Source organism: Halichoerus grypus, chromosome 2, assembly GCF_964656455.1.
Source record: "Halichoerus grypus chromosome 2, mHalGry1.hap1.1, whole genome shotgun sequence".
NCBI lineage: Eukaryota > Metazoa > Chordata > Mammalia > Carnivora > Phocidae > Halichoerus > Halichoerus grypus.
Genome location: NC_135713.1, coordinates 61,015,149 through 61,039,772, shown reverse-complemented (window position 1 = coordinate 61,039,772; position 24,624 = coordinate 61,015,149). Strand labels below are relative to the sequence as shown.

At 49.3% G+C, this 24,624-nt stretch overlaps 1 protein-coding gene across 1 annotated transcript in view; it reads right to left on the bottom strand.

Moving 5' to 3' along the window:
• The window catches only part of ERGIC1 (endoplasmic reticulum-golgi intermediate compartment 1), a 103,200-nt gene that overhangs the window by 39,703 nt on the left and 38,873 nt on the right, over positions 1 to 24,624 (bottom strand). Inside the window, exons 2-3 of the mRNA XM_036120326.2 lie at positions 13,597 to 13,658; positions 6,897 to 6,969 (exon numbers count right to left, since the gene is read on the bottom strand). Of these exons, the coding sequence (XP_035976219.1) occupies positions 6,897 to 6,969; positions 13,597 to 13,658 (135 nt within the window). The remainder of the gene's footprint in view (positions 1 to 6,896; positions 6,970 to 13,596; positions 13,659 to 24,624) is intronic.

Sequence of the window (24,624 nt, the reverse complement as noted above, 5' to 3'; positions counted from 1 at the left end):
CATGACCTGAGCCGAAATCAACAGCTGGATGCTTAGCCAACTGAGCCACCCAGGCACCCCTGGGGCTGAACTGATTTTAAAAGGTGAACGGACAGCCAGAAATCAACCTACCTGGAGGGGCAATAAAAGCTTTTTGTCGATCTACTGCTGTCTCAGGACCCATGGGCCTGATTCCTCCTGTCACTAACAAGGGTGATGAGAAGACCCATGGGGCAGAGGCAGACAGATATGGGCTCACCTCCTGGCTCTGCCTCTAAGAAGCTGGGGAAACTGGGACAAGTTGCTTCACCCCTCTGAGCCTCGGTTTCCTTAACTGTAAAACTGGGAAAGCTTTCTATGAAGTCTGAAGACAGGCAAAATTAATCTATGGTAATAAAAGTCACAATAGTGTGGTGGTGGTGGGAGATGCTGACTGGGAGGGGGCACAAGGGAAGCTTCCAGGTGGTGGATAGGTGTTGTCTTGATGGGCTGATGGTGACATGGGTGTAAGCACAGGCAAGCAGTCATCAAGTCTCACCTTTAAGATCTGTGCGCTTTGCTGTCTCTAAGTTACATACACCTCTCAAAAAGAAGGGAAGAAAACCAGGAGGGAGGGAAGGGCGAAGAGGAAGAAAGAAGGAGAAAGAACAAGAAAGGGGTCAGGATTTGGGCTACTTCCCAGGGCTGTGAGCAATAAAGCTGCATGTTGCCCCAGGACAGGGGGGTGTATGTTACTCACTTCTCTGAGGGCCTTGCGCAGGCCTTTCTTGGTAAAGAGCATAAAGCATCATGATGAAGTCCAGACTCGCAGGGTTCAAGTCCTGGCTCTGCCACCTTCTAGCTGATTGACCTTACGCAAGGGGCTTTGCCTCTACCAGGCTCAGTTTTCCCAGATGTAAAACAGGGACAATCATGGACAGGCATAATCTTAGTCAACTGTAAGTGCTCGATAAGAAAGTGTCCCCTACTTTTATTGTTCTCACAAATATCAGTGTTTTCGGAGTTGGTAATAACAGGTATCCACCTCACAGCACTGTGGTAAGGACTGTGCTGAGGGGCCCACAGCTGGTGTATTAAATCGAGAACATGCCAATTATGACCTGCTGAACGAGGGGGCACAAGCCACCCCCACAGTCTTGCCAGGTAGCTCTCTCAGCATCCCCAAAGCTCCCACTTTGGGGAAGTGAAACCCACAGGGTCATTTTGACTGAAGGCACAGTTTCAATACACCCACACAAAGGAAGAAAGAGTCCCAAGATTTATTACTTACAGATCCCAGGAATGGGGGCGTGTATGCCATGGGCCAGGGGGAGGGCAGGAGCGAGCAGGAGATAGAGAGCAGGGTAGTGAGCACTTATTACTTATATGATGGTTGGGGCAGAGGTCAGCAACTCTCCTCCCGCCTTAACTCTAAGTAGTTATTTGAAAAGGTGCCCCGGGAAAATAAAAGCGGGCACTCATGGCGGGCATCCTCAACTTGAAAGTCCTTATCTCAGTGTCCAGACTCTGAGTGCGAGTAGGGTTATCATACTGTAAAATGCCTAGGCAGCAACCCAGAAAAACAAAGTTTGTTCTCCTCAAAAGTTGCTTTTCTCATCACAAGGATTAATGTGTTAATGGATGTAAGGTGCTTTACAGCCCCTGGTACATACTAAGGCCCGTATGAAAGGTGGCTTTGCTTATAATTAATCAAAGAAAATATTCCCGTTCTGAGCACCCAGCTGGTGCCAAGCACTATGCCGGGGGCTTTCACATGTGGTATCTCACTTAATACCTACAGCAAGACAATGTTTAGTAGGGTTACTGTTCTCTTCTCACAAGGATGAAACTGGGCTTAGAGGATGATAGATAAAAGTCATGGGAGCCCACAGCCATGCTCCTTCCACTGCATTAAACTGGATGGGGCAAGGAATCAATGAAAAACTGAGAGGCAAGTGTCCCCAAGCAGACCTGTGATGCAGGGGTCATCATCTTTCTGATAACCTTCAGAAGCCCACCCCATCCCCACCCACGGCCCAAGTACCCACAGGGCATGGAGGTGTAAAGGGGCCCTTCCATCTGTGCCCCACAAGCCTCCCTTGGTCACCTCCATCTGCCACACCCTGTCGGGCTGCCACATCTGACTCCCCAACTGAGTGGAACCAGGGCTCCCCGAGCCAGGAGAACAGAGCATGAGATCACAACCTCTACAGAATGAATGGGGGACGTAAGCAACGTGTGCCGGTGGAGGAGAGGGGGGCGCATTCCAGTTGGGGGACACCACACAGCGTCAGGGATTTGGCTGGCTTGCGTGGGGGTCAGTGGGCGGTGGCCATGTAGGGAGAGAACGAGAGGGACTGGGGAGGTGTATGGGTGGGGGGGAGCGAAGGTGGAATGTAACCAAGGGCCCTGAAATTCTAGGCTGAGGCATGAGTCCGATGACATCTATGGAAAACAATTTTATTTGCTTTTAGAAGAGCACTTGAATAGTTCAGATTCCTGCCCAAAGTCGCTGACCTCTGTGCTTAATAATTTGATTTAATGGAAACTTACACAGCAGTGAGGCCCACAGAGGCTGGAAGGGGAGGGATGTACGTTATGTAAGCAAGCCCTCCAGGACCTTCTTTTAAATCCTGACCATTCCAAGTATAAATAAGTATTCCCACCTATTCCCTACCAGGTGGGGGGCCCAAAAATCCACCGAGTCCTGCCCCCACCCCCTTCTCCACTGCCATCGCCCAGTCTCTTCCCCAGGGCCTTGCCCTCCAGGGTCACCCTGCCCCCAGTTCACCTTCACAAGAGGTGATTGTGCTGCAGCATGAACCTGGTCCAGTCACCCCAAGCTTGGAAGCCTTCAGGCCCACCAGTGCTCCTTCACACGACAATCCTGGGTCTCTCTACCTGGCTCCAGCTCCCAACGCAGGCCTCAGAGTGGGTAACTCGGGCTCTGAGGGAGACGGCCAGGTCCTCCTCCTGGTTAAGCTCCTGGCCTCCCCACTAGGGCCCTGCTATGGAGCATGTAAGTACACAGTTCAAGGTAACCTCCAAGTTCCCACTAGGTGGGCAATGGCTTCCTGGAGTTCTGACTGCCTGCTTGGCCACCTGACCCTGGAAGGGTGTATCCAAGTCTTCCAGTCAAACATTCTGACCAAAAGGCAGCAGCTCCCATGCACCTGGGGACCCAAAATGCTCTGGGCAGAAAAGGGTGGTATGACAGGGCAGGGGTGCTGAGGCTGGGCTCTGGCGTCAGATGGACCTGGGTTTGACTCTGGCTCCACCACTAACTAACCCCATTGTGGCCTGAGCCTCCTGGTGCCTCAGTTTCCCCAGCTGTACAGTGGGGCTAAGGCTAACAGGAGAACCTCCCTCAAGGGATTCTGTGCTGATTAAATGAGATGATCACTGTAAAGTGCTAACCTAGGTGGCTGGCGGGCACGCGGTTGCCCATTATAAATTGTAACTAGAAAATATAACACATGTATTATACTATAAATTATCAGTGGAGAGTTCCAGTTACTACGTTTTCTTATTATAAATCCTCATTGGGTTAATAATTAAGAGCAGCCAAGCCTGGGCAGTCAAAGGCTGGAATGTTTTGCAGCCACGTTGTCTGGGGGGGGTGCTGCTCCCCTGGAAACCTGAAGCTGCAGAGCACCCTATGGGGCCACTTTCCCAAGGGTAATTAATGGCCTGTCTAAAGCCCAGGTTAGAATCCAACCACACAAACAAACAGGCCTCCTTTCCCCACCGGGCTGGGCCAGAATAGTGTCTTATGTCACTGATAACCACAGGTCGGGGTTGGAGCAATGTTGATCCTACCAGCAGTGACCTCATTTCCTTGGGATACGATCTCATGGGGCGGGGGGGCTGACCCACTGTGGTCACAAAACTGCCAGGGAGGGCCAGCCATCCATTAAAGAATAATTGTGACCTTCATTTCTTCCCAAAGTGGCAGGCCTTCCCAGGGATCAGAGAAGTTTCTGATAGCAGGAAGACCAGAACAATCCTTTTTCCTCTGGATTTTTCTGTGGAGTCCTCAGTCCTCACCCCTACAGACTCCTTTTGGGCACTCCTACACCGTGGTCATGTGGCAGCGGGGGGAGAGGGGGCATTAGGGTCCCTGCATCATGACAGATGGGGCTTCTGGCCCCTGGGCTCCAGACACACAGGTCTCTCTTCTCATTCCTGCCTCCCTCCCTCCCTCCAGCCACTCACATTGCAAATGAAGAGCCTAGCAGAGGACAAAAGGTAAACACACCGCTCACAGCCCTACAGTCTGATTACTCCACTCATCCCTCATCTTTCTTCCTCTCCAGGGAGATGCTGGGACCAGAGTGTCCAGGATGCCCCAGGAGTCAGGAAGGGGAAATCCTGGAGCAGGGCAGAAGGCAGAGCAGCAGGAACACACTGTGCTCTTGGGCAAGGAGTGAGCCCTGTCCTGGCTAAACAGAACAAGCTGTCCAGGCTTGCCCGAGTGGCCCCTAACACAGCCGGTGGCGCCCCACCTGCTCCGGACGCAAGCTCTGACGTCACAACTTACCTGTCTGGGGCCCACTGGCTCAGCACCCTACCTCACCATGGGCTGAGCTGACAAACAGCTAAATAAGCTGCCCCTCACAATGTCAGCAGGAGGGGAAGGAGGCTGTTCTCAGCTCAGGGGAGGGGACGAGAAAATTAACATTCATGGAATGTTCATTAAATGGCACGTGCTGGGTGGCCTTACCTTTTTAGCATTAGATGGGAAATAAATATGAAATGAATAAATGCGTGAAGAGCTACAGATCCATGGATATTGAAGTATATCAGGTGCTCCATTAAGTACCTTCCTGGTAAATAATCTTATTTAAACCTCACCGAATATCACATACCTTCTCTGTCTCCTGCCCTGTGTTTTTTTTTCTTTTCTTCAGAGCCTTTTTCACTAATTGATATAGTCTAGTTCTGTTCACGTGTTCATGGTTTGTGTCCACTGTTGGCATTTTCAGCTCCTCTGAGCATGGAACCACACAGCAATGAATGAGGCAGACCTGGTTTCTGACTTCTGGGAGCTCAGAACCAAGAATGAGTCCCATTAATACACAACAGTGTGCAGGACCTGGTCCAACCTGGTCCTACCTACTCCATATTCTACCTTCCCCACTTGCTCACTTTGCTCCAAAGCCACACCAGCTCTTTATCTGCTCTGCACATACACCAGCTAATGCCTGCCTCAGGGCCTTCGCACTTCCTAGCGGCCCTGTTTGGAATATATCAAGCCTCCTCGGTGCCTGGGACACAGTTGGGGCTCCTTCCTTGCTGTCACACGTGTACCCCACTCACCTTGCTCAGAACATGAGGGGGCTGTACAGCAGCCGCCTCCCCCATCAGAGAATGGGGTGCAGCCTGGGAAGACCAGCAGGTGTATGGCACACAGTAGGTCTTAATATCTTGCTGCTGTCCCTGTTTCCAACTCCGACTCATGATGGGGTGACCCCTGAGACATCCAGTGGCCCAAATATGCACAGAGCCACCCCCCATTAGGACTGAGTGGGACATAGAACCTTCTCTGACCCCTGCATGGTCAGGGGGGCACATGTCTTGGGAAGCACACAAACCTCCCCAGACCTGGAAGCTTTGACTCTGGTGTACCCTCCTTTGTTTGGCCAGCAATACTGAGAGCCAGAGAGGTTTGGCAACCTGCCCAGGGTCACATAGCAAAGTGGTAATCAAGCAGAAGCCTGGCCCTGGGTCTCCCGATGCCTTGTCCAGAGCTCTTTCCACCACTCCATGAGACCCCCTGGGCTTTGGTGCCATCAGGGTTAAGAATAGGATCAGAGGGACAGGGAAGGCAAACTGTCCCAAACCAGCGGAGGGCAGGAATGACATGATTTGGCTGGCGGGTGGTGGTGGGGAACAGATAAGACTGACACACCTGTGGGTTCAGGAGACTGGCGGACCTCGGGAGCCCCCTCCTCAGTGTATGAGCATGGGCAAGTCCCTCCACCTCTCTGAGCCTCAGTTCTCCTCCTCTGTAAGGAGGTAAGTACATCCCAGGGCTGTCTGAGGATTAAAGGTGGTAATACTTCCGCAGCTACGAGGCCTGTCTTGGGCTAAGCAACTATGTTTTTCGTTTCCTATTGTCTTGTGGCTGAGAGGGAGGCAAAGGAAACCAAGAAATTCCATGAGCGAGAAAGAAAATTCCCGTGTTGGAGAGGGGAGTGGGTGGCCAGGGCCCAGCCCCATGATGACTTTCTGGGTTGTAAACACAGGAATGAAGAGGCTTGGAAGCCTTGAGCCAGTGGCCAAGGCAGGAAGCTCTGGGGTCTAATTCCACCTCAGGGCAGCCGATGAGGCCGTGACTGAATAATCCCAATGGCATTTGTGTTACACATACCCCAGAGCATTTACTAGGTTATCTGGGCAAAGGATGATTCTAGAAATCGGGTATCGATTCACAATGCGTCAAGCACTGCCAGGAAACCCACGCTGATTCCTCACGGAGTGTGGGCCTCCAAGCAGGGAAGGGGGCTTAGTTGTGGGGGATGGGTTCTGATGTCAGCAGCCCCGCCCCCCTTGGCTAGGAAGCTGCACCCGTTTCTCTGAACTCCTCCAGCTTTCACATCAAATGGCCCTGCGATGATTCAGAGGGAAAAAAGCCCACTGGCCAAACAAAAGGGACAGCAGAGACGGGTCCATGATTTCTGTTCATCTGAGTACCCAGGAGGCCCCCCCCCCACAGAACAGAACCCGAATGTTCTCTTTGGCTTCAACAAAACAGTGTTTGCTTTTGCTCTAACTTCAAAACCCTTTTAAGAAATAGAGGAGTGATGGATGCCACGGGCTTGGAAATGAGAGAGTTGGAAGGTTCAGAGGTCTCTCTCCTTTTTAAAGCCCCTCCTTCCTCTCATCTGGGGTCACAGAAAGCTCTAGAATGCCCCCTGAGGGGGCATGGAACTTACACTTCCGTCGTTATGAATCCGGTGAGCTCCGAGAGGAAGAGGAAGAGGATGAAGAGGCAGCAGCAGATAGAGACTGGAAGGAACAACACAGAGACACACCATTAAGGGTAGAGGGCGCTGGCTGAGGGGGGCTGGTCCTTCCCCACCCCTCCCCTCCCTTCCCCCTGCCCTCTGAGGAAAGCTGCTTAGGGGGAGGGGGAGAGACGCCCCACTGACACTCCAAAGCCCCTTGTTAGTCAAAGCAGCCCTGTTCCCAGAAAGCTAGACTGTCTCTGGTACTGAGCTGACCCTCCTGTGGGGACTGACCCCCGTAGGTAGGCAGGTCCTCAGGGCGGCCAGCCTGGCTTCCTTCCACACGAGCATATTAATGCAGAGGTCAGTCAACAACAGAGGTTGTAAATTGGTGGCCCACAAATGTATTCTGTTCAGCAAAAGTGGTATGGATTTTAAAATCCGGAGATGACACTGAACAATATGATTTCACATAAAAGTCCAGATTTCTGGCTGCTCCACCACACTCAAGCCCTTGTTCCCACATGGGGTCTGAGCTGGCCAGTTTGCCGCAGGCCCCACCACTCCCTCTTGTCTCCCTGATTCGCAAGCTGAGGCCACCTGTCTGTCACTGTTTATTGTCACCCCCAGCTGTACCATCAACACTGTGCCCATGTCCTCATCAGAGCTCAGAAAATGAGGATCACTGAGCACTTGTGCTTCAAGAGAAGAGACAATTCTTTATGGAAGGAATTCTTTATACAAGTCTGAAATGCAGGGAGAGTGGAACAAAGCTCCAGAGTTGGCCCACATCACTCATACTTATCTCGTCTGCTGAGCTCCTGACAAGGATGAAATCTGTGACCCCTGGAGCCACAACTGGGGGCAAGACATAACCAGTGTCCCAGGATCTGGCCCTCAGCTGCAGCCCCATCTCCTTATACTCTCCCAACATCTAACACCCAGCCACACTGAGCCACACGCCATTCTGTAGATATGTGTCTTATTGCTGTTCCTTTGTTCCTACAGTTCCTGCCCCTCCTCATCCTCCCTCCTCTTTCCCCTCTCCCTCCCCTTCATCCTCCTTTCTGCCAGGTGAACTCCTTCCTGTCCTCCCAGGCCAAGGCCCAGCTCAAATATCTCTTCTGGTGGGAAGCTCCCCTCACCCCAAGAGGTGGAGCTGGTCCCTCTTTCCTCTGTGTTCCCAGCATCTATTCTCATACTTTCCACATTTTATTGGCTATTTGTGGCTGCTTTCTCTCACTAAGCTGATATCCCTGTAGGCAGAGACCCCACAGCTCCAGTGCCTGGCCCGGAGCTGGGCACACAGGAGGGAGTAACAGACAAGGAGGCACCCCCAAGAGTACAGAATGAGGGCTGAGCACGCCTAGTCTGGCTTATCACAGAGGCGTGCCGTGGGCAAGGGCTTACAAAGTATGGCCCACGGCTCACCTGCTGTGGGTCTCTGAGTAAGTTACTTACCTCTCCCTGTCTCCATTTCCTCATCTATTAAATGGCAACATGCCCTGTGGGTCTGCTCTGAGAATTTCCACCACATAGAGACTGGGCTTGAAACAGTGCCTGGCAGGTAATAAAGGCTCGAGCATTCACTCATTATTAGGACTTTTCATCAGGGAGACCCTGGAGGGTTTGGGAAAGGTGACTGACAAATGGGGTGACCCGCAGTTTCCTGCAAAGAAAAAAAAGTTCCTGGTCCCACTTGCTGATTCTGCTACCTTCTTGATGGCCTGCTCCTGGACTGGCTAAGCACTGTGATAAATGCTAAAACCAGTCATCGTCCATCCATCCATCCATCCACCCACCTACCTACCTTAAAATGAACAAAGATGAATTCCGAGTGAAGAAGGAAGAGAGTAAGAGTTTGCTGGGCGCCTACTACGTGCCCTGCCGTGGGAGCATGAACAGCCACCCTGACATCTCACACTCTCGCCTGACGGGGGCACACGCCCCTGTGAAGTGTGTAGAAATGGCGGCTCAGAGAGGAAGAGACCAGGTCCGGGAACACACTGGAAGGCAGGTGGGGGGACAGGCCTGGAACCTGTGAATTCTAGAGGCAATGCCCTAAGAAAAGAAACTCCAAAATCTAGGACTCCCAAGTGAAGAGCAAGACAGGGACATCCCCAGAGTTCCAACCACACATCTAAAACCAGACCAACCTACAGGATCCTAGAATGACTCTCCAATTCTCCAAACACTGAAAAAGCTATATGGGGCAGTATTAAAGGGTTTTACTTTGTTTTTTTTTCCTTTTCATAAGAGGTAACACATACACATGATAAGAAAAATAATCAAGCTGCTTAAAAAGGCAGAGGGTGTTGAGTCTCTTTCTCACTCCTGATCTGCAGCCCCCTGCCCAGAGGTATCAGCATTATGGTCTTGCATCCTTCCACAGGCATTAAGCATAGACGTATACATCCTTTTTTCCTCCAAGAAAACAACAGCATAACATATACAACCTTTTCAACCATGCTTTGCTCACTTGGCAACCTATGTCTAAATACATGCCGCATGAGTTTATACGGAGGGGCCGTGTTTGCTTGCTTGCTTTTGTGGCATAGAAACGAATTTCAGCTGTCTTCTCCAGCGGCTGGACCAACGCGCTGCACTCCTGCAGCCACCCGTCCTAACTTCCCGGCTCATGTCTTTCTCTTTCTCACCCGCAAACTGCAGCTAGGATACATAGGAAAGAATCCCCCCACCAGGCAAAACATCCTTCACCTGGAATCTTCCAGGATCACGTAGCACTGGCATTTCAGAACCATTTTCACCCCTCCCAAACCACGCTCAAGCCCCAGCAACCCACTGGATGCTGTAATGAAAGGCCCAAAATAGGGAGGTATTTCTGAAGGTCAATGTTGACCTAGACCAAGCCAGGTCTTCTAACTGCCTTCCTTCCCTCAAGCCTGCAAAAGGGCCCCAAACCTCTAACTCAGTCCAGATCGGAGGATAGAGGGACAGGGATTGGAAGGCTCCTTTCTGAAATCTGTGTGCTCTGTCCAAGGCCTGGATGAAGCCTGGTCAACCCAGCAGGTGGACACAGTAAGCACTGAGTCTGCTCAGCTGAAACCCACTGTCCAATAGCCCTGATCACAGACACTCTGTGACTGCTCACCCTACAAGTACCCCATACTAAGAGGACAGAGACAATGTCTCAGTACCACAGTGGCCCCAGGGTCTAGCACAGTGTCTGGCTCAGAGAAGGTACAAAATGAATATTTGTTGAATGAATGAATGAATGAATGAAAAACATAAAAGGCAGGTAGGAGGTATTTCAACCAGAAAGGCCTTTCTGATACTGAAGGCTTGATGAGGGTTTTCCATCCATGTTTGGGCAAGAAGCTAAGGCTCTCCGATACCAGACTTCTTCTGAAACAGACTCAGGCAGTGGACCATAGGACTGTGACCCCTAGAGAACATGTGTGAGTGGGAAACCCGGTGCAGTCCACCAAAGGGACACTGGACCCAGGACCCAACATCCAAGACTCTGGGAAGTCAAGGAATTTGTCCAAGGCCAAAGGGCCTCTTAAGTGAAGGAGGCAGAATTCAAACCATGATCTGTGATTGTCCAGTGCCCTTGTTGTTTCCTTCAGTTATTAATAGCACAATCGCAACGTAATGAGACAGGATGGTTTTGTGTCTGCTGCCCTGCTAAGCCGTGCGTTCCTCAAGGACAAAGACCGAAGCCCATTCATCAACACGATCCTGGGACTTGGCACGGGACCTGGCCCCAGGACCTAGTTAATAAATATTTGTTCACTAAATGGTAGCTAAGGGCTGGCTTCCCATGCCTCACGCCTTTTTCCTCTTGTGTAAAGGAGTTTGCTGTCTTGCATGCGGTGGCTGGGACTGCAAATCAGACCACATCCCTGGAGGGCCATCTGGCAGTACCTTCTAAATTTTACAATACACATGCCCTTTGACCCAGTAATTCCTCTTCTAGGAAAGCTACCTTACAGAAATAACCATACAAGGATATAAAAATATATGGACAAGGATGTTTGCAATAGCAATAAATCGGAATCAAGAATGTCCACCCCAGGAGACTGGTTACATAAACCGTGGGTTGCCCAGATGATGGCAACTGTGGGTTGCCAGACACAGCGGGAGGGTGGAATGTAGTGGGCCGTTTATGTGCCAGTATGAAAGGTATCCAGGATATATCAGTTGGAAAAAAGGCAGGGAAGAGTGGTGTGCACGGTATGCTCCCTTCTCTGCTTACGACAACAATATCGGTATATTCAAGCGTGCATCTATTTTTTAAAACTTCCAGGAGGATACAGACCTGTCACATATACTTGATAAGGGTGAGACCACAGAGACCATGAAGCAGAGGTCTGAACTGATGGCTGGTGGCAGGGAGGGGACAGGACACCTCACTTAAATTTTTGTGACCAGGCTCATAAACTAGTAGAACAGATAGATGAACACGCCCCTTGCCTCTGATGTGCCTTGAATATCCTCTTCGTGGGGGGACGCAGGCACCAAGCGTCACAGCATCTACTGTCACGGACCTTCACAGGCTGGGGGCTCCAGGAGGTCAGTGACAAGAGGAGGGTAGTCCAAGCACTGATGACTTTGCACATATCCCACACTTGATAGGTGGGAACTCATTTATTCCCCGGATCAGAAAACTGGGAATCAGAGAGAGGTGAAGTGACTTGCCCAAGGTCACCAACCACTAGATGGGAGAATGAACCCAGCTCTGCAAGACCTGAAGCCTGTAGGACACGCATCCTGTTACCTGGCTGCTCTGTTCCCTTCCCCAGCAATGTGGAGATCCAGGGCTGCAGAAGGCACCCACAATATCAATGAGGGAGGGCCGGGCAGGCCCAGTTGGGGTCATCCCCAAGGTCATCCCCCTACCTGACAATGGCCCACCCTGGGAGGCAGCAGTGGGTTCCAACCTGACTGCCCAGACCCAGAGCCCTGCTCAGGGGACAGTCCACGGGGAGGATCCCTCCCCCACACCAAGCACTGGAGAGGCCAGCAGGGGGTCAGGCGGGGGGTGCAGGAGGCATACGAAACCGCAGACAAGTCACTTCACCTCTCTGGACCCATTTTCTCATCTAGAATATGAGGTTATGAAGTATTCCTGCTTGCATGGCACTTTTAGTTTGTTTTTAATAAACTTCTCATTGTTGAGTAATACTAGATGCACAGACAGAGTTCTCATATGCCCTTCATCCAGCTTCTCCTTATGTTAACATCTTATATAACCATGGTACGGTTGTCAAAATGAAGAAATTAACACTGTACAATACCATTAACTAAGCTACAGACTTCACTCAGATTTCACGTTTCCCCATTAATGCTCATTTGCTGTTCCTCGACATGACCTGGGATCCCACTTTGCATTTAGTCATCCTGTGTCCTTAGTCTTGAATCCACTGACAGTTCCTCATTCTTCCTTTGGTTTTCAAGACCTTGTCACTTTTGAAGAGTATTGGCAGATGTCTCTAGAATGTCCCCCAACCTGGGACTGGCTGACGTTTTCCCATGATTGGACAGGTCTGTCCTTTTTTGGGACGATCCCTTGGAGGGGAGGTGCCCTTCCCATTCCATCCCATCAGGGGTGCGTGACGTCCACAAGACTTCTTGCTGGTTGACGTCAACCTTTATCACTTGGTTGAGGTGCTGTCTCTGGGTAGCTCCACAGGAAAGTTACTCTCTCCTTTCCATTCTCTGCTCTTTGCAAGTGTTTCGCTGAGTCCAGCCCATTCTCCAGGAGAGGAGAATGAAGCTTGACCTCCTGGAGGGGGACTTATTCAGATACATTATTTGGAATTCTTCTGTAAGGAAGTGTCACCCCTTCTCTCCCATTTATTTACATCCGTACAGACTCATGTTCCTTTTTGGTAATTCTTCAGCACATGAGGCAATTGTGCCGTGATCTGTTACTCAGATCGTCCCAGTGTTGGTCTTTGGCCCCCTTCATGGTGCTCCTGTTTCCTGCTGATGCACCTCCAGCCTTCTCTTTCCTCTGGAGCTTCTTTGCTTTTTGGCCCAAGCTTGATCCACACTTATTCTGTGCTCTTCCTGCCCCAGCCCTGGAAACAGCTATTTCTTCAAGGAGCCTTAGGTCCTTTTACTGAAGACTGGCATTTAGAAACCAAAATCTGGGGTGCCTGGGTGGCTCAGTTGGTTAAGCGACTGCCTTCGGCTCAGGTCATGATCCTGGAGTCCCTGGATCGAGTCCCGCATCGGGCTCCCTACTTGGCAGGGAATCTGCTTCTCCCTCTGACCCTCCCCCACTCTCATGTGCTCTCTCTCATTCTCTCTCTCTCAAATAAATAAATAAAATCTTTAAAAAGAAAAAAAAAGAAACCAAAATCTGGTGCAATTATTATTATTATTTAATGATTAAAAACATGCTTATGTCAAAAATTCCAGTAGTCTAAAAGGTATGAGGGCAAAAGTAAGTCTCCCCCAACCCCTGAGCCCCCGTCTCCCCTCCCAGGGGCAATTACTATTGATGATTCCAGGTGTATCCTTCCAGAAACAGACGATGCCTATACCTTGCAGGGTCATGGTTGGACAGATGAGGAACTATATGAAGGGCTGGCAAGATGCCCATCCTTTCTCCTCTCCTTCTTTCCTCTCTGGTTCAGCAGCTCTGCTCGGGGAGAGCAGGCCCAGGTATGGCATGGGGGGAGGGGCGGGGGGCAACGGCAAGAAGGACACTACTCACTAATGGCCCCGGTGTATGTCGGCTGCGTGAGGTCCTTGGGCACCTTCCTGTAGATGTCAAACCTGCAGAGAGCAAAGGGGACAGGGGTGAGGTGGGTACAGGGGTGCGGGTCTCAGGCAGCAGGGAAGATGGTGTCAGCCAGCATGCCACCTGGTGCGCGAGCCACAGTTCTTCCCAGAACCAGCTTCTCCCACTCTTTCAGGCCACCTCCTCCAGGAGGCCCGCCGGACCCCCCTCTGAGGGGACCCTGCCCTCAGGGTAGTACTGCTAGTACTTTCTCACAACACTTAGAACTACCTGAGACGACCGTTTGGTTACGTTTCTGGGTTGGTCTCCGCCCCCCCCCCCATCACAATGGAACCACCACAAGGGCAGGGACCTTGTCAGGTTTTGTCCTCTGCCATGTCCCCAGACCCTAGCATGGGCCTGGGGCGTAGCAGACACTCAGTAAGCACTTGTGGAACAAACGGAACCCACGTCTTGGGCTTCGCTAACAATGAGGAAATAGGGAAACGCAGTCTTTCCTGAGTTCCATGACGGCACTGCATTCTTGCCCGGAGTCACCTCTCCTCCCCCTCTTCCCTTTCCTGCCTCCCCTTCCCCCTCCTGTTTCCACTACCCCCTGCCCCAGCTCCTGCAGCCTGCCTGTGGGGATTCTCAACTCCAAGGCATGAAGTTAACGTAAAATCCTGCCTGAGGCCCACAGGCTCGGCGTTCGCTTGCCAAGGCTCTGGCTCCGTCAGACAGGGGTTTCCTCCCTACACACGGAGCAGATGCCTTTCTCTCCTATGGGCCCCACCAGAGCAAACGAGGGTCATGGGGGTGGCAGAAGATTTGGGGGCTTGGGAGGCAGACAGACATGGTGTCATTCTGGCCAGCTATTTAATTAAGAGTTCAGGCCTTGGAAGCAGACCACCCTGGGTTCAAATCTTGGGCTGGTCTTCCTTGCTGTGTGACTTTAGGCAAACAGCTTCACCACTCTGAGCCTCAGTTTCCTTGTTCGTGGCTACTAATACCAGGCCCTGCCAGGTCACTGAGAGGAGTATGGAAATGAATGCCTGTGGCGGATTTACACAGCATTCACAGAGGAGGCTCCTCGCACACTTGGCTTCCTTCCTGTCACTTGAACCTGAGCAGACACTTCTCACCAAGCGGAGCTCTATCACCAGAGCGCTAAGTCCACACCGTGCTCCCCGGCTCTCCAGCAGGACTTGGCATGGTGAAGCCGCCGGCCGCTCCAGCTCTCAGGGGTGACCAGTTGGCACGTGGTTCCCCTTCGGTGATTGGGAAAAGCTGTCAGCACCCCGCTAACCTCACTGCGATGACTTGGAATCTTGCGAAAGATCTGATATTTGCCTACCGTGCACTCACTCTAATTGCACGTGAAATGTGCTGGGTTTCCTAACACCTCAGGGGAGAAGATATTCCTGGGGCTGCCAAGTTAAAAGGCAACACTTTCCCTCCTGCCTGCTCAGCTACCAGTCATCTGTTCTTGGGCCCCTGAGGGGCACTAGAAACGGGCTGGGAGTGTGGTCGAGAGGGAGGGGTCCACATGACTCAATTATCCAGACCTACTCATCTCCCCTATTCTGAAACGCTGACCCCTTTCGCTGTGAGAGGCATATGAGAGGTAAGAACATGTACGAACTGTGGAATTAGCCCACCTGGGCTCAAACATGACTCCACACTGTGCGACCCTGGGCACGTCACTGACATAACCGTTCTGTGCCTCAGTTCCTCTGGCTGTAAAATGGGGGCAACAATACTATCTCACAGCATAGCCCTTAGGACCAAGTGGCTTCATGCATATAAAGCACTTAGGACCATGCCTGGCTCCCAGGAAGTACTATAAGAATATTTGCAGTTACTATTATTAATATTCATCTGACTAACATTTATGAACACCTACTATGTGCTAGGTCCTCTTTTAGGCACTAGGAACACAGGTATAAAAATCGGCCCTTGGCCCCACGTGCCTATAGTTTAGCAACAGAGACAGACAAGGCAATGGGAAGAGGATGCCGTGGTGCTCCCTCATGGGGTTTGCTGAAGGTGCCGGAGGAACCCAGGAAGTGCACCTGGGGTAATCCACGAAGCTTCTGGCAGCAGGTGATGTCTGAACAGAGCAGGAGGCTTGGAGGAAGGGTGGGTGGAGCCATAAAGTAGCTCAGGTAGAGAGAACAGCAAGAGCAGAGGCCAAGAAAGAGGACTGAGCTTGGCGTGCTGGAGCACGGAGCTGACAGGCACTCAGTGCTAGGACAGGTGGGAGGGCCGGGCACCAGAGAGGCGGGAGGGGCTTACAATCCAGCTTCCCCGTCCAGTTAATATCAGGTCACCAGCCAGGGACCACAGGCCGAAACTGGGCCTCATAGTTTAAAAGCTATAAACCATTATTCCAAGACTGGGAGTTTCACGGGAAGTCAGAGGCTGCTCAGGGTGGGGAGGTGGGGGTAGCTGGGGGCAGAGGTTAGAACCTAGTGAGGGTGAAGAGGGGAGAGATGGGAGAGTGATACACGGGTGAGGGTGGGAGGGGACACACTAAATGAATATGTAAATACAGTGAGGATAATGGGGGCCAGGTGCCTCACTGTTGGGGAAGGGAGGTATACGTGGAGAGAAACATAGAATAAACTGTGGTGCTAGAGTGGACATGGAGGTTTCACTGTGAATTCATGATTTTCAACAGATACAAATATAGAAATACACGTCATATTCACATAGATTTCCTAGCTCATTCCATGAGAGGGTCCAGGAACAGTGACAGCCAGATAGCAAAGAGGGCATCTGATACTCAAATGTTGGCTTTTTTTTTTTTTTTAATTTTATTATGTTATGTTAGTCACCACACAATACAAATGTTGGCTTCTAAATATCATTCTTTACTCGGAGAAAAGGCTGGTTCCAGGACTAGGCAGGGAAAAAACAAGATGAACTTGGAGCACCTTCTTATGTCAGAAAGCAAGAAAGTGTTCAAAGAATGATGGGGACACTGGCCAAAGAAAGGACAATGTGAGCATTAAAATCAATAATCATAGGAATAGATTATAACCCATTGAATAAAATAGGAAACCACAAATCTATATAAAGAAATGAATAAATCAAAAGTATGATGAGGAACAGGATATTTCTTCAAAGTACCTCCCCACAAAATCCTTTTTAATTACAAAGGGAAAAAGAGTAACTTTACAGTTGAGAAACTTGACATCATCTTAACCAAGTGACCAAAATGAGTGTCACCAATAAGGAGACATATCATGTGCCTCCTGATCTGACATACTGGGGAAGGCACACCATAAAGTCCTGTGGGGGATCTTGCTCAGAATGTAAAACCTTAAATGAATCATGAGAAAGCAACACACAAATCCAAACTGAGGGCTCATGAGTGGCCGGTACTTGTCAAAAGTATCAATGTCATGGGGGCAAGTAAAGGCTAAAGAACTTTCAGAGATTGGAGGAGACTAAAGAGACATGACAACTAAATCATGCAGGATATCCTGGATGAGAAAAAGGACATCAGTGGGACAATGGCTGGGATCCGAATAGGATCCATGTATCAATTAATACCTCTGTATAGTGTTGTTTTCCTGGTTTTGATAGTGGTATTTTGGTTATGTAAGATGGTAGGTAACTTTTGGGGAAGCGTGGGTAAAGGGCATATGGGAAGTCTTTGCATTAGTTTTGCAAATTCTTTTGTAAGCCGGATATTATGGCAAAATAAAAAGTTAAAAAAATGTGTTTAATTTAATGGAATTTAAGAAAAACAATTTAAGGGGGAGATTTCACATAAAAATCCCACACAGCTGCTTTCTTCACACATACTGGATCCCTGCAGGCATCTGATTTTGAGGGGCTGGCTTAACAAATGTTTGCTGGGTGTCAAGAGTATGTCTTTGTTGGGGGTGGGAAGAGTGGGGGGAAGGCTGAGTGAACAAAGGTCTAAGAGAGGAGGGTAGACTTGGGCCAAACTATTGGAGGCAACGGTGATCAAAGGAAAGAGGTGCTTTGGAGAGAATCACTGATGTGAAACCAAGATCACTGCCCAGCTTGTGCTGGGTACTTTTACACACACATACTCACATTTAATTCTTATGATAACCCTGGCAGACACGGATATCCCACTTTTCCAAGGAGAAGACTAAGGCTAAGCTATAAGCCACTTGTTCAAGGTCACCAAGCCCGTGACCAGTACAGCTGGGAATCAAACCCAAATCTGAGTCATAGGCCATGGTCCTTCCACTGCCCTGTATACTTGTGGGAATCAGTATAGAGCTCACCCATTGGTAAGTTAAAGTCTCAAGGTTTTGCTTACTTTTCCACAGATGCTGCCCTAGAGCAGGTGGGAATCTCCTGGAAGACATGGACCAGCTCAAAATACATTAATTTATTCAACAGATACTTACTAAGCACTTGCTGGCCATATTCTAGGTGTAGGAAAATGGAAGTAGTCAAGGTAGACATGGGTCCTACCTTCATGAAGTTGCCAGTCTAGTAATGCTTTTGACTCCTTGAGAAGGGCCACCTAAACAGAATGTTCTCTAATAACTACCCCATTCCCACACCACAAATCTAAACTGGGGAGTGGTGGTGGGGTAAAGGGAGAGCTGAAAAAGACCCTGGGTACAGAGCTGACCACAAGCCAAGTGAGTCAGCAGTGAATGTCACTAAGAAAACGGGCCACAGGAAGGCTGGTGAGAACCCAGCATGTGACAGACCGGGAAGTGAGCCGTCCTCTCTGACTTACATTAGTCAGTCCCTCATTGTGGTGATGTGGTGATGCGATTAGCTGTGGCCACCCAATGTCAAGAGAATACGGAGGAAAGGGTAAAGAGAGTGGAGGAGGGGGAAACGGATTCTTACTGTATATCTAGTGTGTGCTCAGCTCATGCTATGCCTTTGACTGGCATGTTCTCACTCAATTCTCTTGGCCAACCTTCAAGTTAGGGATTTTTAGCCCATTTTATAGATGAGGCTCAGAGAGGCTGGCGGTTTAGCTAAGCTCACACACCTGTGAAGTGCCACAGCTAGGAATCTGAATCCAGGCCTAATTCATGTTCTTGCTGCTTTTCCCAACAATGTGGGGACAAACCAAGACCATTTCAGTGGAAAATACATCTTAGGAAAAAAGGTTAAAGAACTGGAATTGCTTAGCCTCTAACAGAGAAAGCGAAAAGATGGATTCTTTATTGTTGTCAAACAAAAAACATTTTTCCTGCCCTCCCCCTAGACTGTAATTTTCCCAAAGACAGGACCTGGGCCCTCTTGCTGCCCAGCCCTGCCCAACCCAGGCCCTTGGGGAATTACCTCAATGAATGCATCTGTACAAAGATAAGACCCACTGGCTGGTCTTAACAAGATTAAGACGAAATGGATAGTGGGGAAGCTGGGGCTTCAGGGGTTCCTTGTACTGGATATTGAGAAATTTTCACTTTGAAAGGGGGGGGGGCAAAGTGGGCTTGACTCAAAGTAAGAGAACCATCAGCTGGACTTAAGGAAGACTGACTGATCTGGATGCCAAGCGCCAGGAGAACGGGAGCCAGTGACTGGAGCTAGGAGGGCAAGAGGTTTATCACATGCTAGGACAGGATGCAAACACAGAGACCCCACAGGGGCCTTCTGCCTTCAACACTGTCCACTGTCAGGTCTAGAAGGTACTCTAAGATCACTATATCCAACCCATTCATTTTACAGATGAGAAAATGAAAGCCCCAAGAAGAGGAGTGACTTACCCAGTTCAAGGTATCATTAAACTCAAAATATTTAAAACAGAAACAAGCCAATAAAAAGCTTATTAAATCCTTGTTATCTCTTATGCTCTTGAAAAGCCATATGCTGGTGGTTCTCAACCAGGGGCAATTTTGCGCCTCCCCCCCCACCCCACCCCACCCCCCGCTGCCCCAAGACATTTGGTTGTCACACTGAGGAGTAGGGGGTGTTCCTAGTACCTAGCAGGTTGAGGCCAGGAATGCTAATACAACCGACAATCCTACAGTGCATGGGACAGTCCCCCACAACAAAGGATTACTGGCCCCAAATGTCCGGAGATCTTAAGTTGAGAAACTGTGTTGTATGCAGAGCAAAACTTCACATGTGGGAAGCTCATTTTCCCACTGAGTCTGTGTTCTGTCTGAAAGGCAGCCAGTTGCCTCTGCTCCCGCTGGGTGAAGTCATGGCCACGGCCTCAATTGCCCCCACGGAGACCAGGAATCTGGATTAAGCAGCTTTTCCCTCTCCCTTTTGCTCTGTGCCTGAGAAGGAAGAGCTCACTTGGAGAGACCTGGGCAAAGGAACCCACAGAGAAAAAAAGTCTACCTGGACTTGTGGCTTACTATCATGGTCCAATAGGTACCAGCGTCACTATTTTAATCAAACATGCTGAATCTATGCCTCTAACTCATTTTACCTTAAGATAAAACATACATCGACATTAGTACTAGAAGTCGATGAAAATATAGGATTTACTTAACAGAAATTCACTTTACATGCCATATCTAGCCTACTGAGTGAGGAATGGCTACATGACCGCACCCAAAATAAACACGCATAAGTCTTCTTCTGCTCCCAAGCAAGGAAATTGACGCTGGAAATCTCTGACTAATGGATTTCTTCTGTAATTTCTTTTCATAGCAGAATGCCTCAGCTTTGCTATTTTAACTTTTGCTGCTCGGGACCTCACTTCTCCCCTGCTCCTGCAGATGAATCTCAGATCACTCTGTGGCTCGCCATATGTGGGTGGCTACCAGGCAGGCACTCGTGATGTCACTGTTTCCAAGGCTTAATGAAATTAGATGCCATTTAGGAGCAAGTCATTGGAAGTGGTGGGTCATTCGTCCCAAAAATAGTCAGCAAGGCTTTTTGTTGGTGCTTTGGCCTGGTCACCCCTGCCCACCAGCCTGTCAGAGCCTTCGGTGCCAAGTACCAGGGAGTTAGGTGAAAAGTGTGCCTGTTTGCTCACTTGTCATTTCTTCCACCTTACTGAGAACTACCGGGGTGTGTGTGTATGTGTGTGTGTGCGCATGTGCGTGCACATGCATGTGCATGCCGGAGGGCACAGAGAGGTAAATGAACACATCGGAAACAAGCATGGGCACAGAAAGAACCAGTTCTTCTCTGGTTCTGGAAAGAACCAAGCACCCGTTCTACCGAGCCCTGGAATCACTCTCACAGCCCCCCGAATCCTGTCCTTGACATTCAAACCGCTAATGTGAGCCTACACCAATCTTCCCTCTGTCAAAAGAAAGGAAAAAAAGTCTGTCTCCCTCTCTAGCCCAGAGAGAGGAGCTCAGAGGGTGAATAATGACTATGACACCTACACCACGGCTGCCCCGCACTGTGAGTGACGACCGTGCACCCAGCCGTGGACTCAGACTTGGCATTCATTAGCACACATCCTTTTTACAACCTGTGCAGTAGATATCATCCTTCCTCCTATTTCACTTGCCCAGGACGCAGGCGCAGGATTCAAACACCTGCAGTCTAGCTTCAGGACAGATGCTCTAACCACTGTCCCACATGCCTACGTGAAACAGGGACACAGGCCAGGAGCTGGAGGAGTGGAGGTCTGGGTGGTGACCCTCTGTGCACACAGCATTACCACATGCATAGTTTTCTCTCTCCAGCCATCCCCCAGGGTTCTCTCTCTAAATCTTGGTGCCTATGTGGAGGTCTCGATCAATAGGGTGTTCCCCCAGCTCCAACTGCCTCCACTGTGACCTTTCCCATCCCAGAATACCTTCTCTGACCACAAAGTCCTGGTCTTTCACCTCTCCTCCTTCCCACAGAAGCCACCAAGTCTGGCCAAAGAGGAAGAAGAGCTTCTAGAAGGCCCCTCCTGAGGCAGCCTCCCCGACCTCCCCAGGCTCTGTGGACATATACATTCCCGGCACGGCCCCAAGATGGCTGTAGAATCCTCCATTCCTACTGGACTGAGACGCGTCAGATCTGTTCCTCAATCTCCTGTGGATTGTGCAGGGCTTCGCCCATTAATGGCATTCAGCAAATTCCAGATGAAAATACAAAATGACATATGTGCAGGCTATTCATCACAGCACCGGTTGTAATAGCAAACTGGGTACCATCTAAATGTCCATCCAAGGGGACCAGTTAATAAACTATAGACCATCCATAAAGTGGAGGAAGATACAGCTATAAAGGGGAATGAGGAAGGTCTCTATACAGTAACAGAAAAAAAGCAAACTGTGGAACACTGACTTCTGTTAAATTTTATGCCTACGTTTTGTGGGGAGGGTAGTGATAAAAATAATTACACCCTTGCTTACATCTTCAAATTTGTGAGGTAATAGCCACAGTCGCCCATCAATGGACACATGGATAGATAAATTATGGCATATCCATACAATGGACTACTACTCAGCAATAAAAAGCAATGAAGTAGTGACGTGAGCAACAACATGGATGATTCTTAAAATAATTATGCCGAATGAAAGACAAACTAGGGTACATGTGGTATGATTCCATCTACATAAAATTCTCAACAGTGTTTTATGGTTTTCAGTACATGGGTCTTGAACTTCTTTTGTCAAATTTATCCCTAAATATTTAATATTTTTTATGCATCTCCTAAAAATAAAAGTAACCATTTGTGTTAGCTTTTGGTTACACCTTCTACTGCTTCTTTTTGAAGATATAAAATTTTAGACAAGTACAAACTAGTCTAGAGTGACCGCAGGTTGTTAGTTGCCCAGGGAGAAAGGAAGAGAGGGACATGCGGAAACTTTAAGGGGTGATGGATACGTTCACTATGGTGATTGTGACGATGGTTTCATGGATGTATACATGTTAAATTTCTCAAACTGCACCCTTTATTTATGGGAAGTTTATTGTATGTCAATTATACCTAAGTAAAGCTGTAAAAATTTTTAATGATGGCCGTAGCTAAAACACATCAAACACATTAAGCAATCTACGAGTTCATAACGACACTTCAGAAAACAAAAAAACCCTCTTCAGACACCTTTGGAGATACTAGGCCACCAACTCATTATTCTGAAAACCAGAAAATAAAGGGAAAGCACTTATTCTCACATTTTTTTTTGCATACAAATACAGTTCTAAGTAACCAAATAGTTGATGAAGGCAAAGTTCTATTTTATAGAATTCCACAGAATAATGTGGGGAGACTAACAGAATTTGAAAAATCATCCCTGTGTATCCTTTGATAAAACACTGGATCTTAGCAATGATCAGAAACTTAATAATAGATGGACCAGGCTACAGCCACCTGAACCCAATAATCAACCTTAGTATCTTAAAGAGAAGACAACGGGTTATTCGGTACCTTTCAATGCAATGCAATTGGAAGTACACAGCACACTTCTTAATACCTGGCCTAGAATAACTTCACATTTCACCTTCCATTTAATCCTTATCCCACAGCAGTCTGGCCTCTGACAGCAGCCTCCCCTCCAGTCTCTCTTCCTGCTCTAGCTAAGATCACCCAAGAGTTACTAAGGGCCAGATGCCATTGGCTCTCCTCGGTATGCCTCTGCACTGAACCTGCTAACCGTCCGTTCCTTCCTGGATTTCTCTTGCCTGTCTAATGTTCCATGGTATTCTCACCTCTCTGGTACCCTCTCTGGCTGCTCCTTTTCCTCCTGCTATCCCTGACATCCAGGTGTGCGCCCAGGGGTCAGTGATTAGGGTGCTTCTCTTGTAGCTCCCACAGCCAATTCATCCATGCCTTAATTTACTGTGCCAAGTTCCAGAGAGACAGGAGGAAGTCAACAAGACAGATGTGGTCCCTGTCCTTGCAGAGCTCACATGGTAATGCCCAAGGAGCTTCCTCATGCCCAGGTGCATCCCGCCTGCCCCTCACACTTGATATGTCCAGAATAAATCTCAACAGCTTCTCAAACAAAACCTTTTCTTAGGATCCCAGAAGGAACCTCAGGGATTGTGGAATCCAAACTCATGCAGCTTCAGATAGTTACAATAAAACAGAAAGGGCAGGTATTCTGTGTTAAGGGACAGGGCCCCCCGACTCTTTTCAAGTCACCGTCTTTGTTCTCTTGGGGTTTCCAGATGCCTGAGCAGTGGTGAGGTGCGCTGTGCCGTGTTGGCTGTGGGGGCACGCTGCTGAGCAACACAGTAAAACCGGCTAATCAGGAAGATGACTAAGATATTCTCCAAGAGTGTTTTAGATGGTCTATCAGAAAAACGGGAGAGGCCTCGCTGGGCCGGACAATACACTTTACCTGTTACCTGGACCTGAGCCAGTCGGGGGAGAACAAAGCTCACACACAGCAGTGGGGGTGGGGGGGAGGGGAACTAGTCTAATAGCTCTAAATCCTAACACGATCTGTTCCTTGAGAAATCAAGCAAGCTTGCTCCTATCTCAGGCCCTTTGCCCTTGCCATTCTCTGTATCTGGAATGTTCTTCCCTCAGATGTCTACATGCTTGCTGCCTCACTTCACGTTAGTCTATATTCAGATGTCACCTCCTTGGAGAGGCCTGTCCTGGCCACTAACTAAAACACCCCTCTCCATCTCCTTGCTCTACGGGTTTTTTCTTCGTAGCACTTAAGATCACTGCCCGATCTTATGCTGTGTTATGTGCATTTGTTGATTGCCTGATTCTGCCATTAGCATGTAAGTTACAGGAGAGCAGGAACTGTGTCTGCCTTTGAGTTCCACTATATCCCTAGAGCCTAGAAAAGTGCCGGGCACACAGTAGGTCCATAGAAATACTTGTGGATTAGATGAAGGAGGCAGCTTTTCTCCAAGTGTGGTCCTTGCACTACTGCCTCAGAATCTGCCAGGGAGCTGATTAAATTTGCAGCTTCCAGGGCCCCACTGTGGAATGAACTAAACCAGCATAGGGGTGGGGAGGGCGGGCATTTGAGAAAAAAGTGCACTTCAGGAGATGCTGTGCATGCTAGAATTGCTAGGGTATCAGCTGTGTGTTGATTTCCAACTTCAAATTTGTTTCCTAAGACTTTCAGCATGTACCCACCTGAGTTACCACAGGTCAACAGAGGGATGGGAAAAGGGACTGGCATTTCCTGGGCTCCT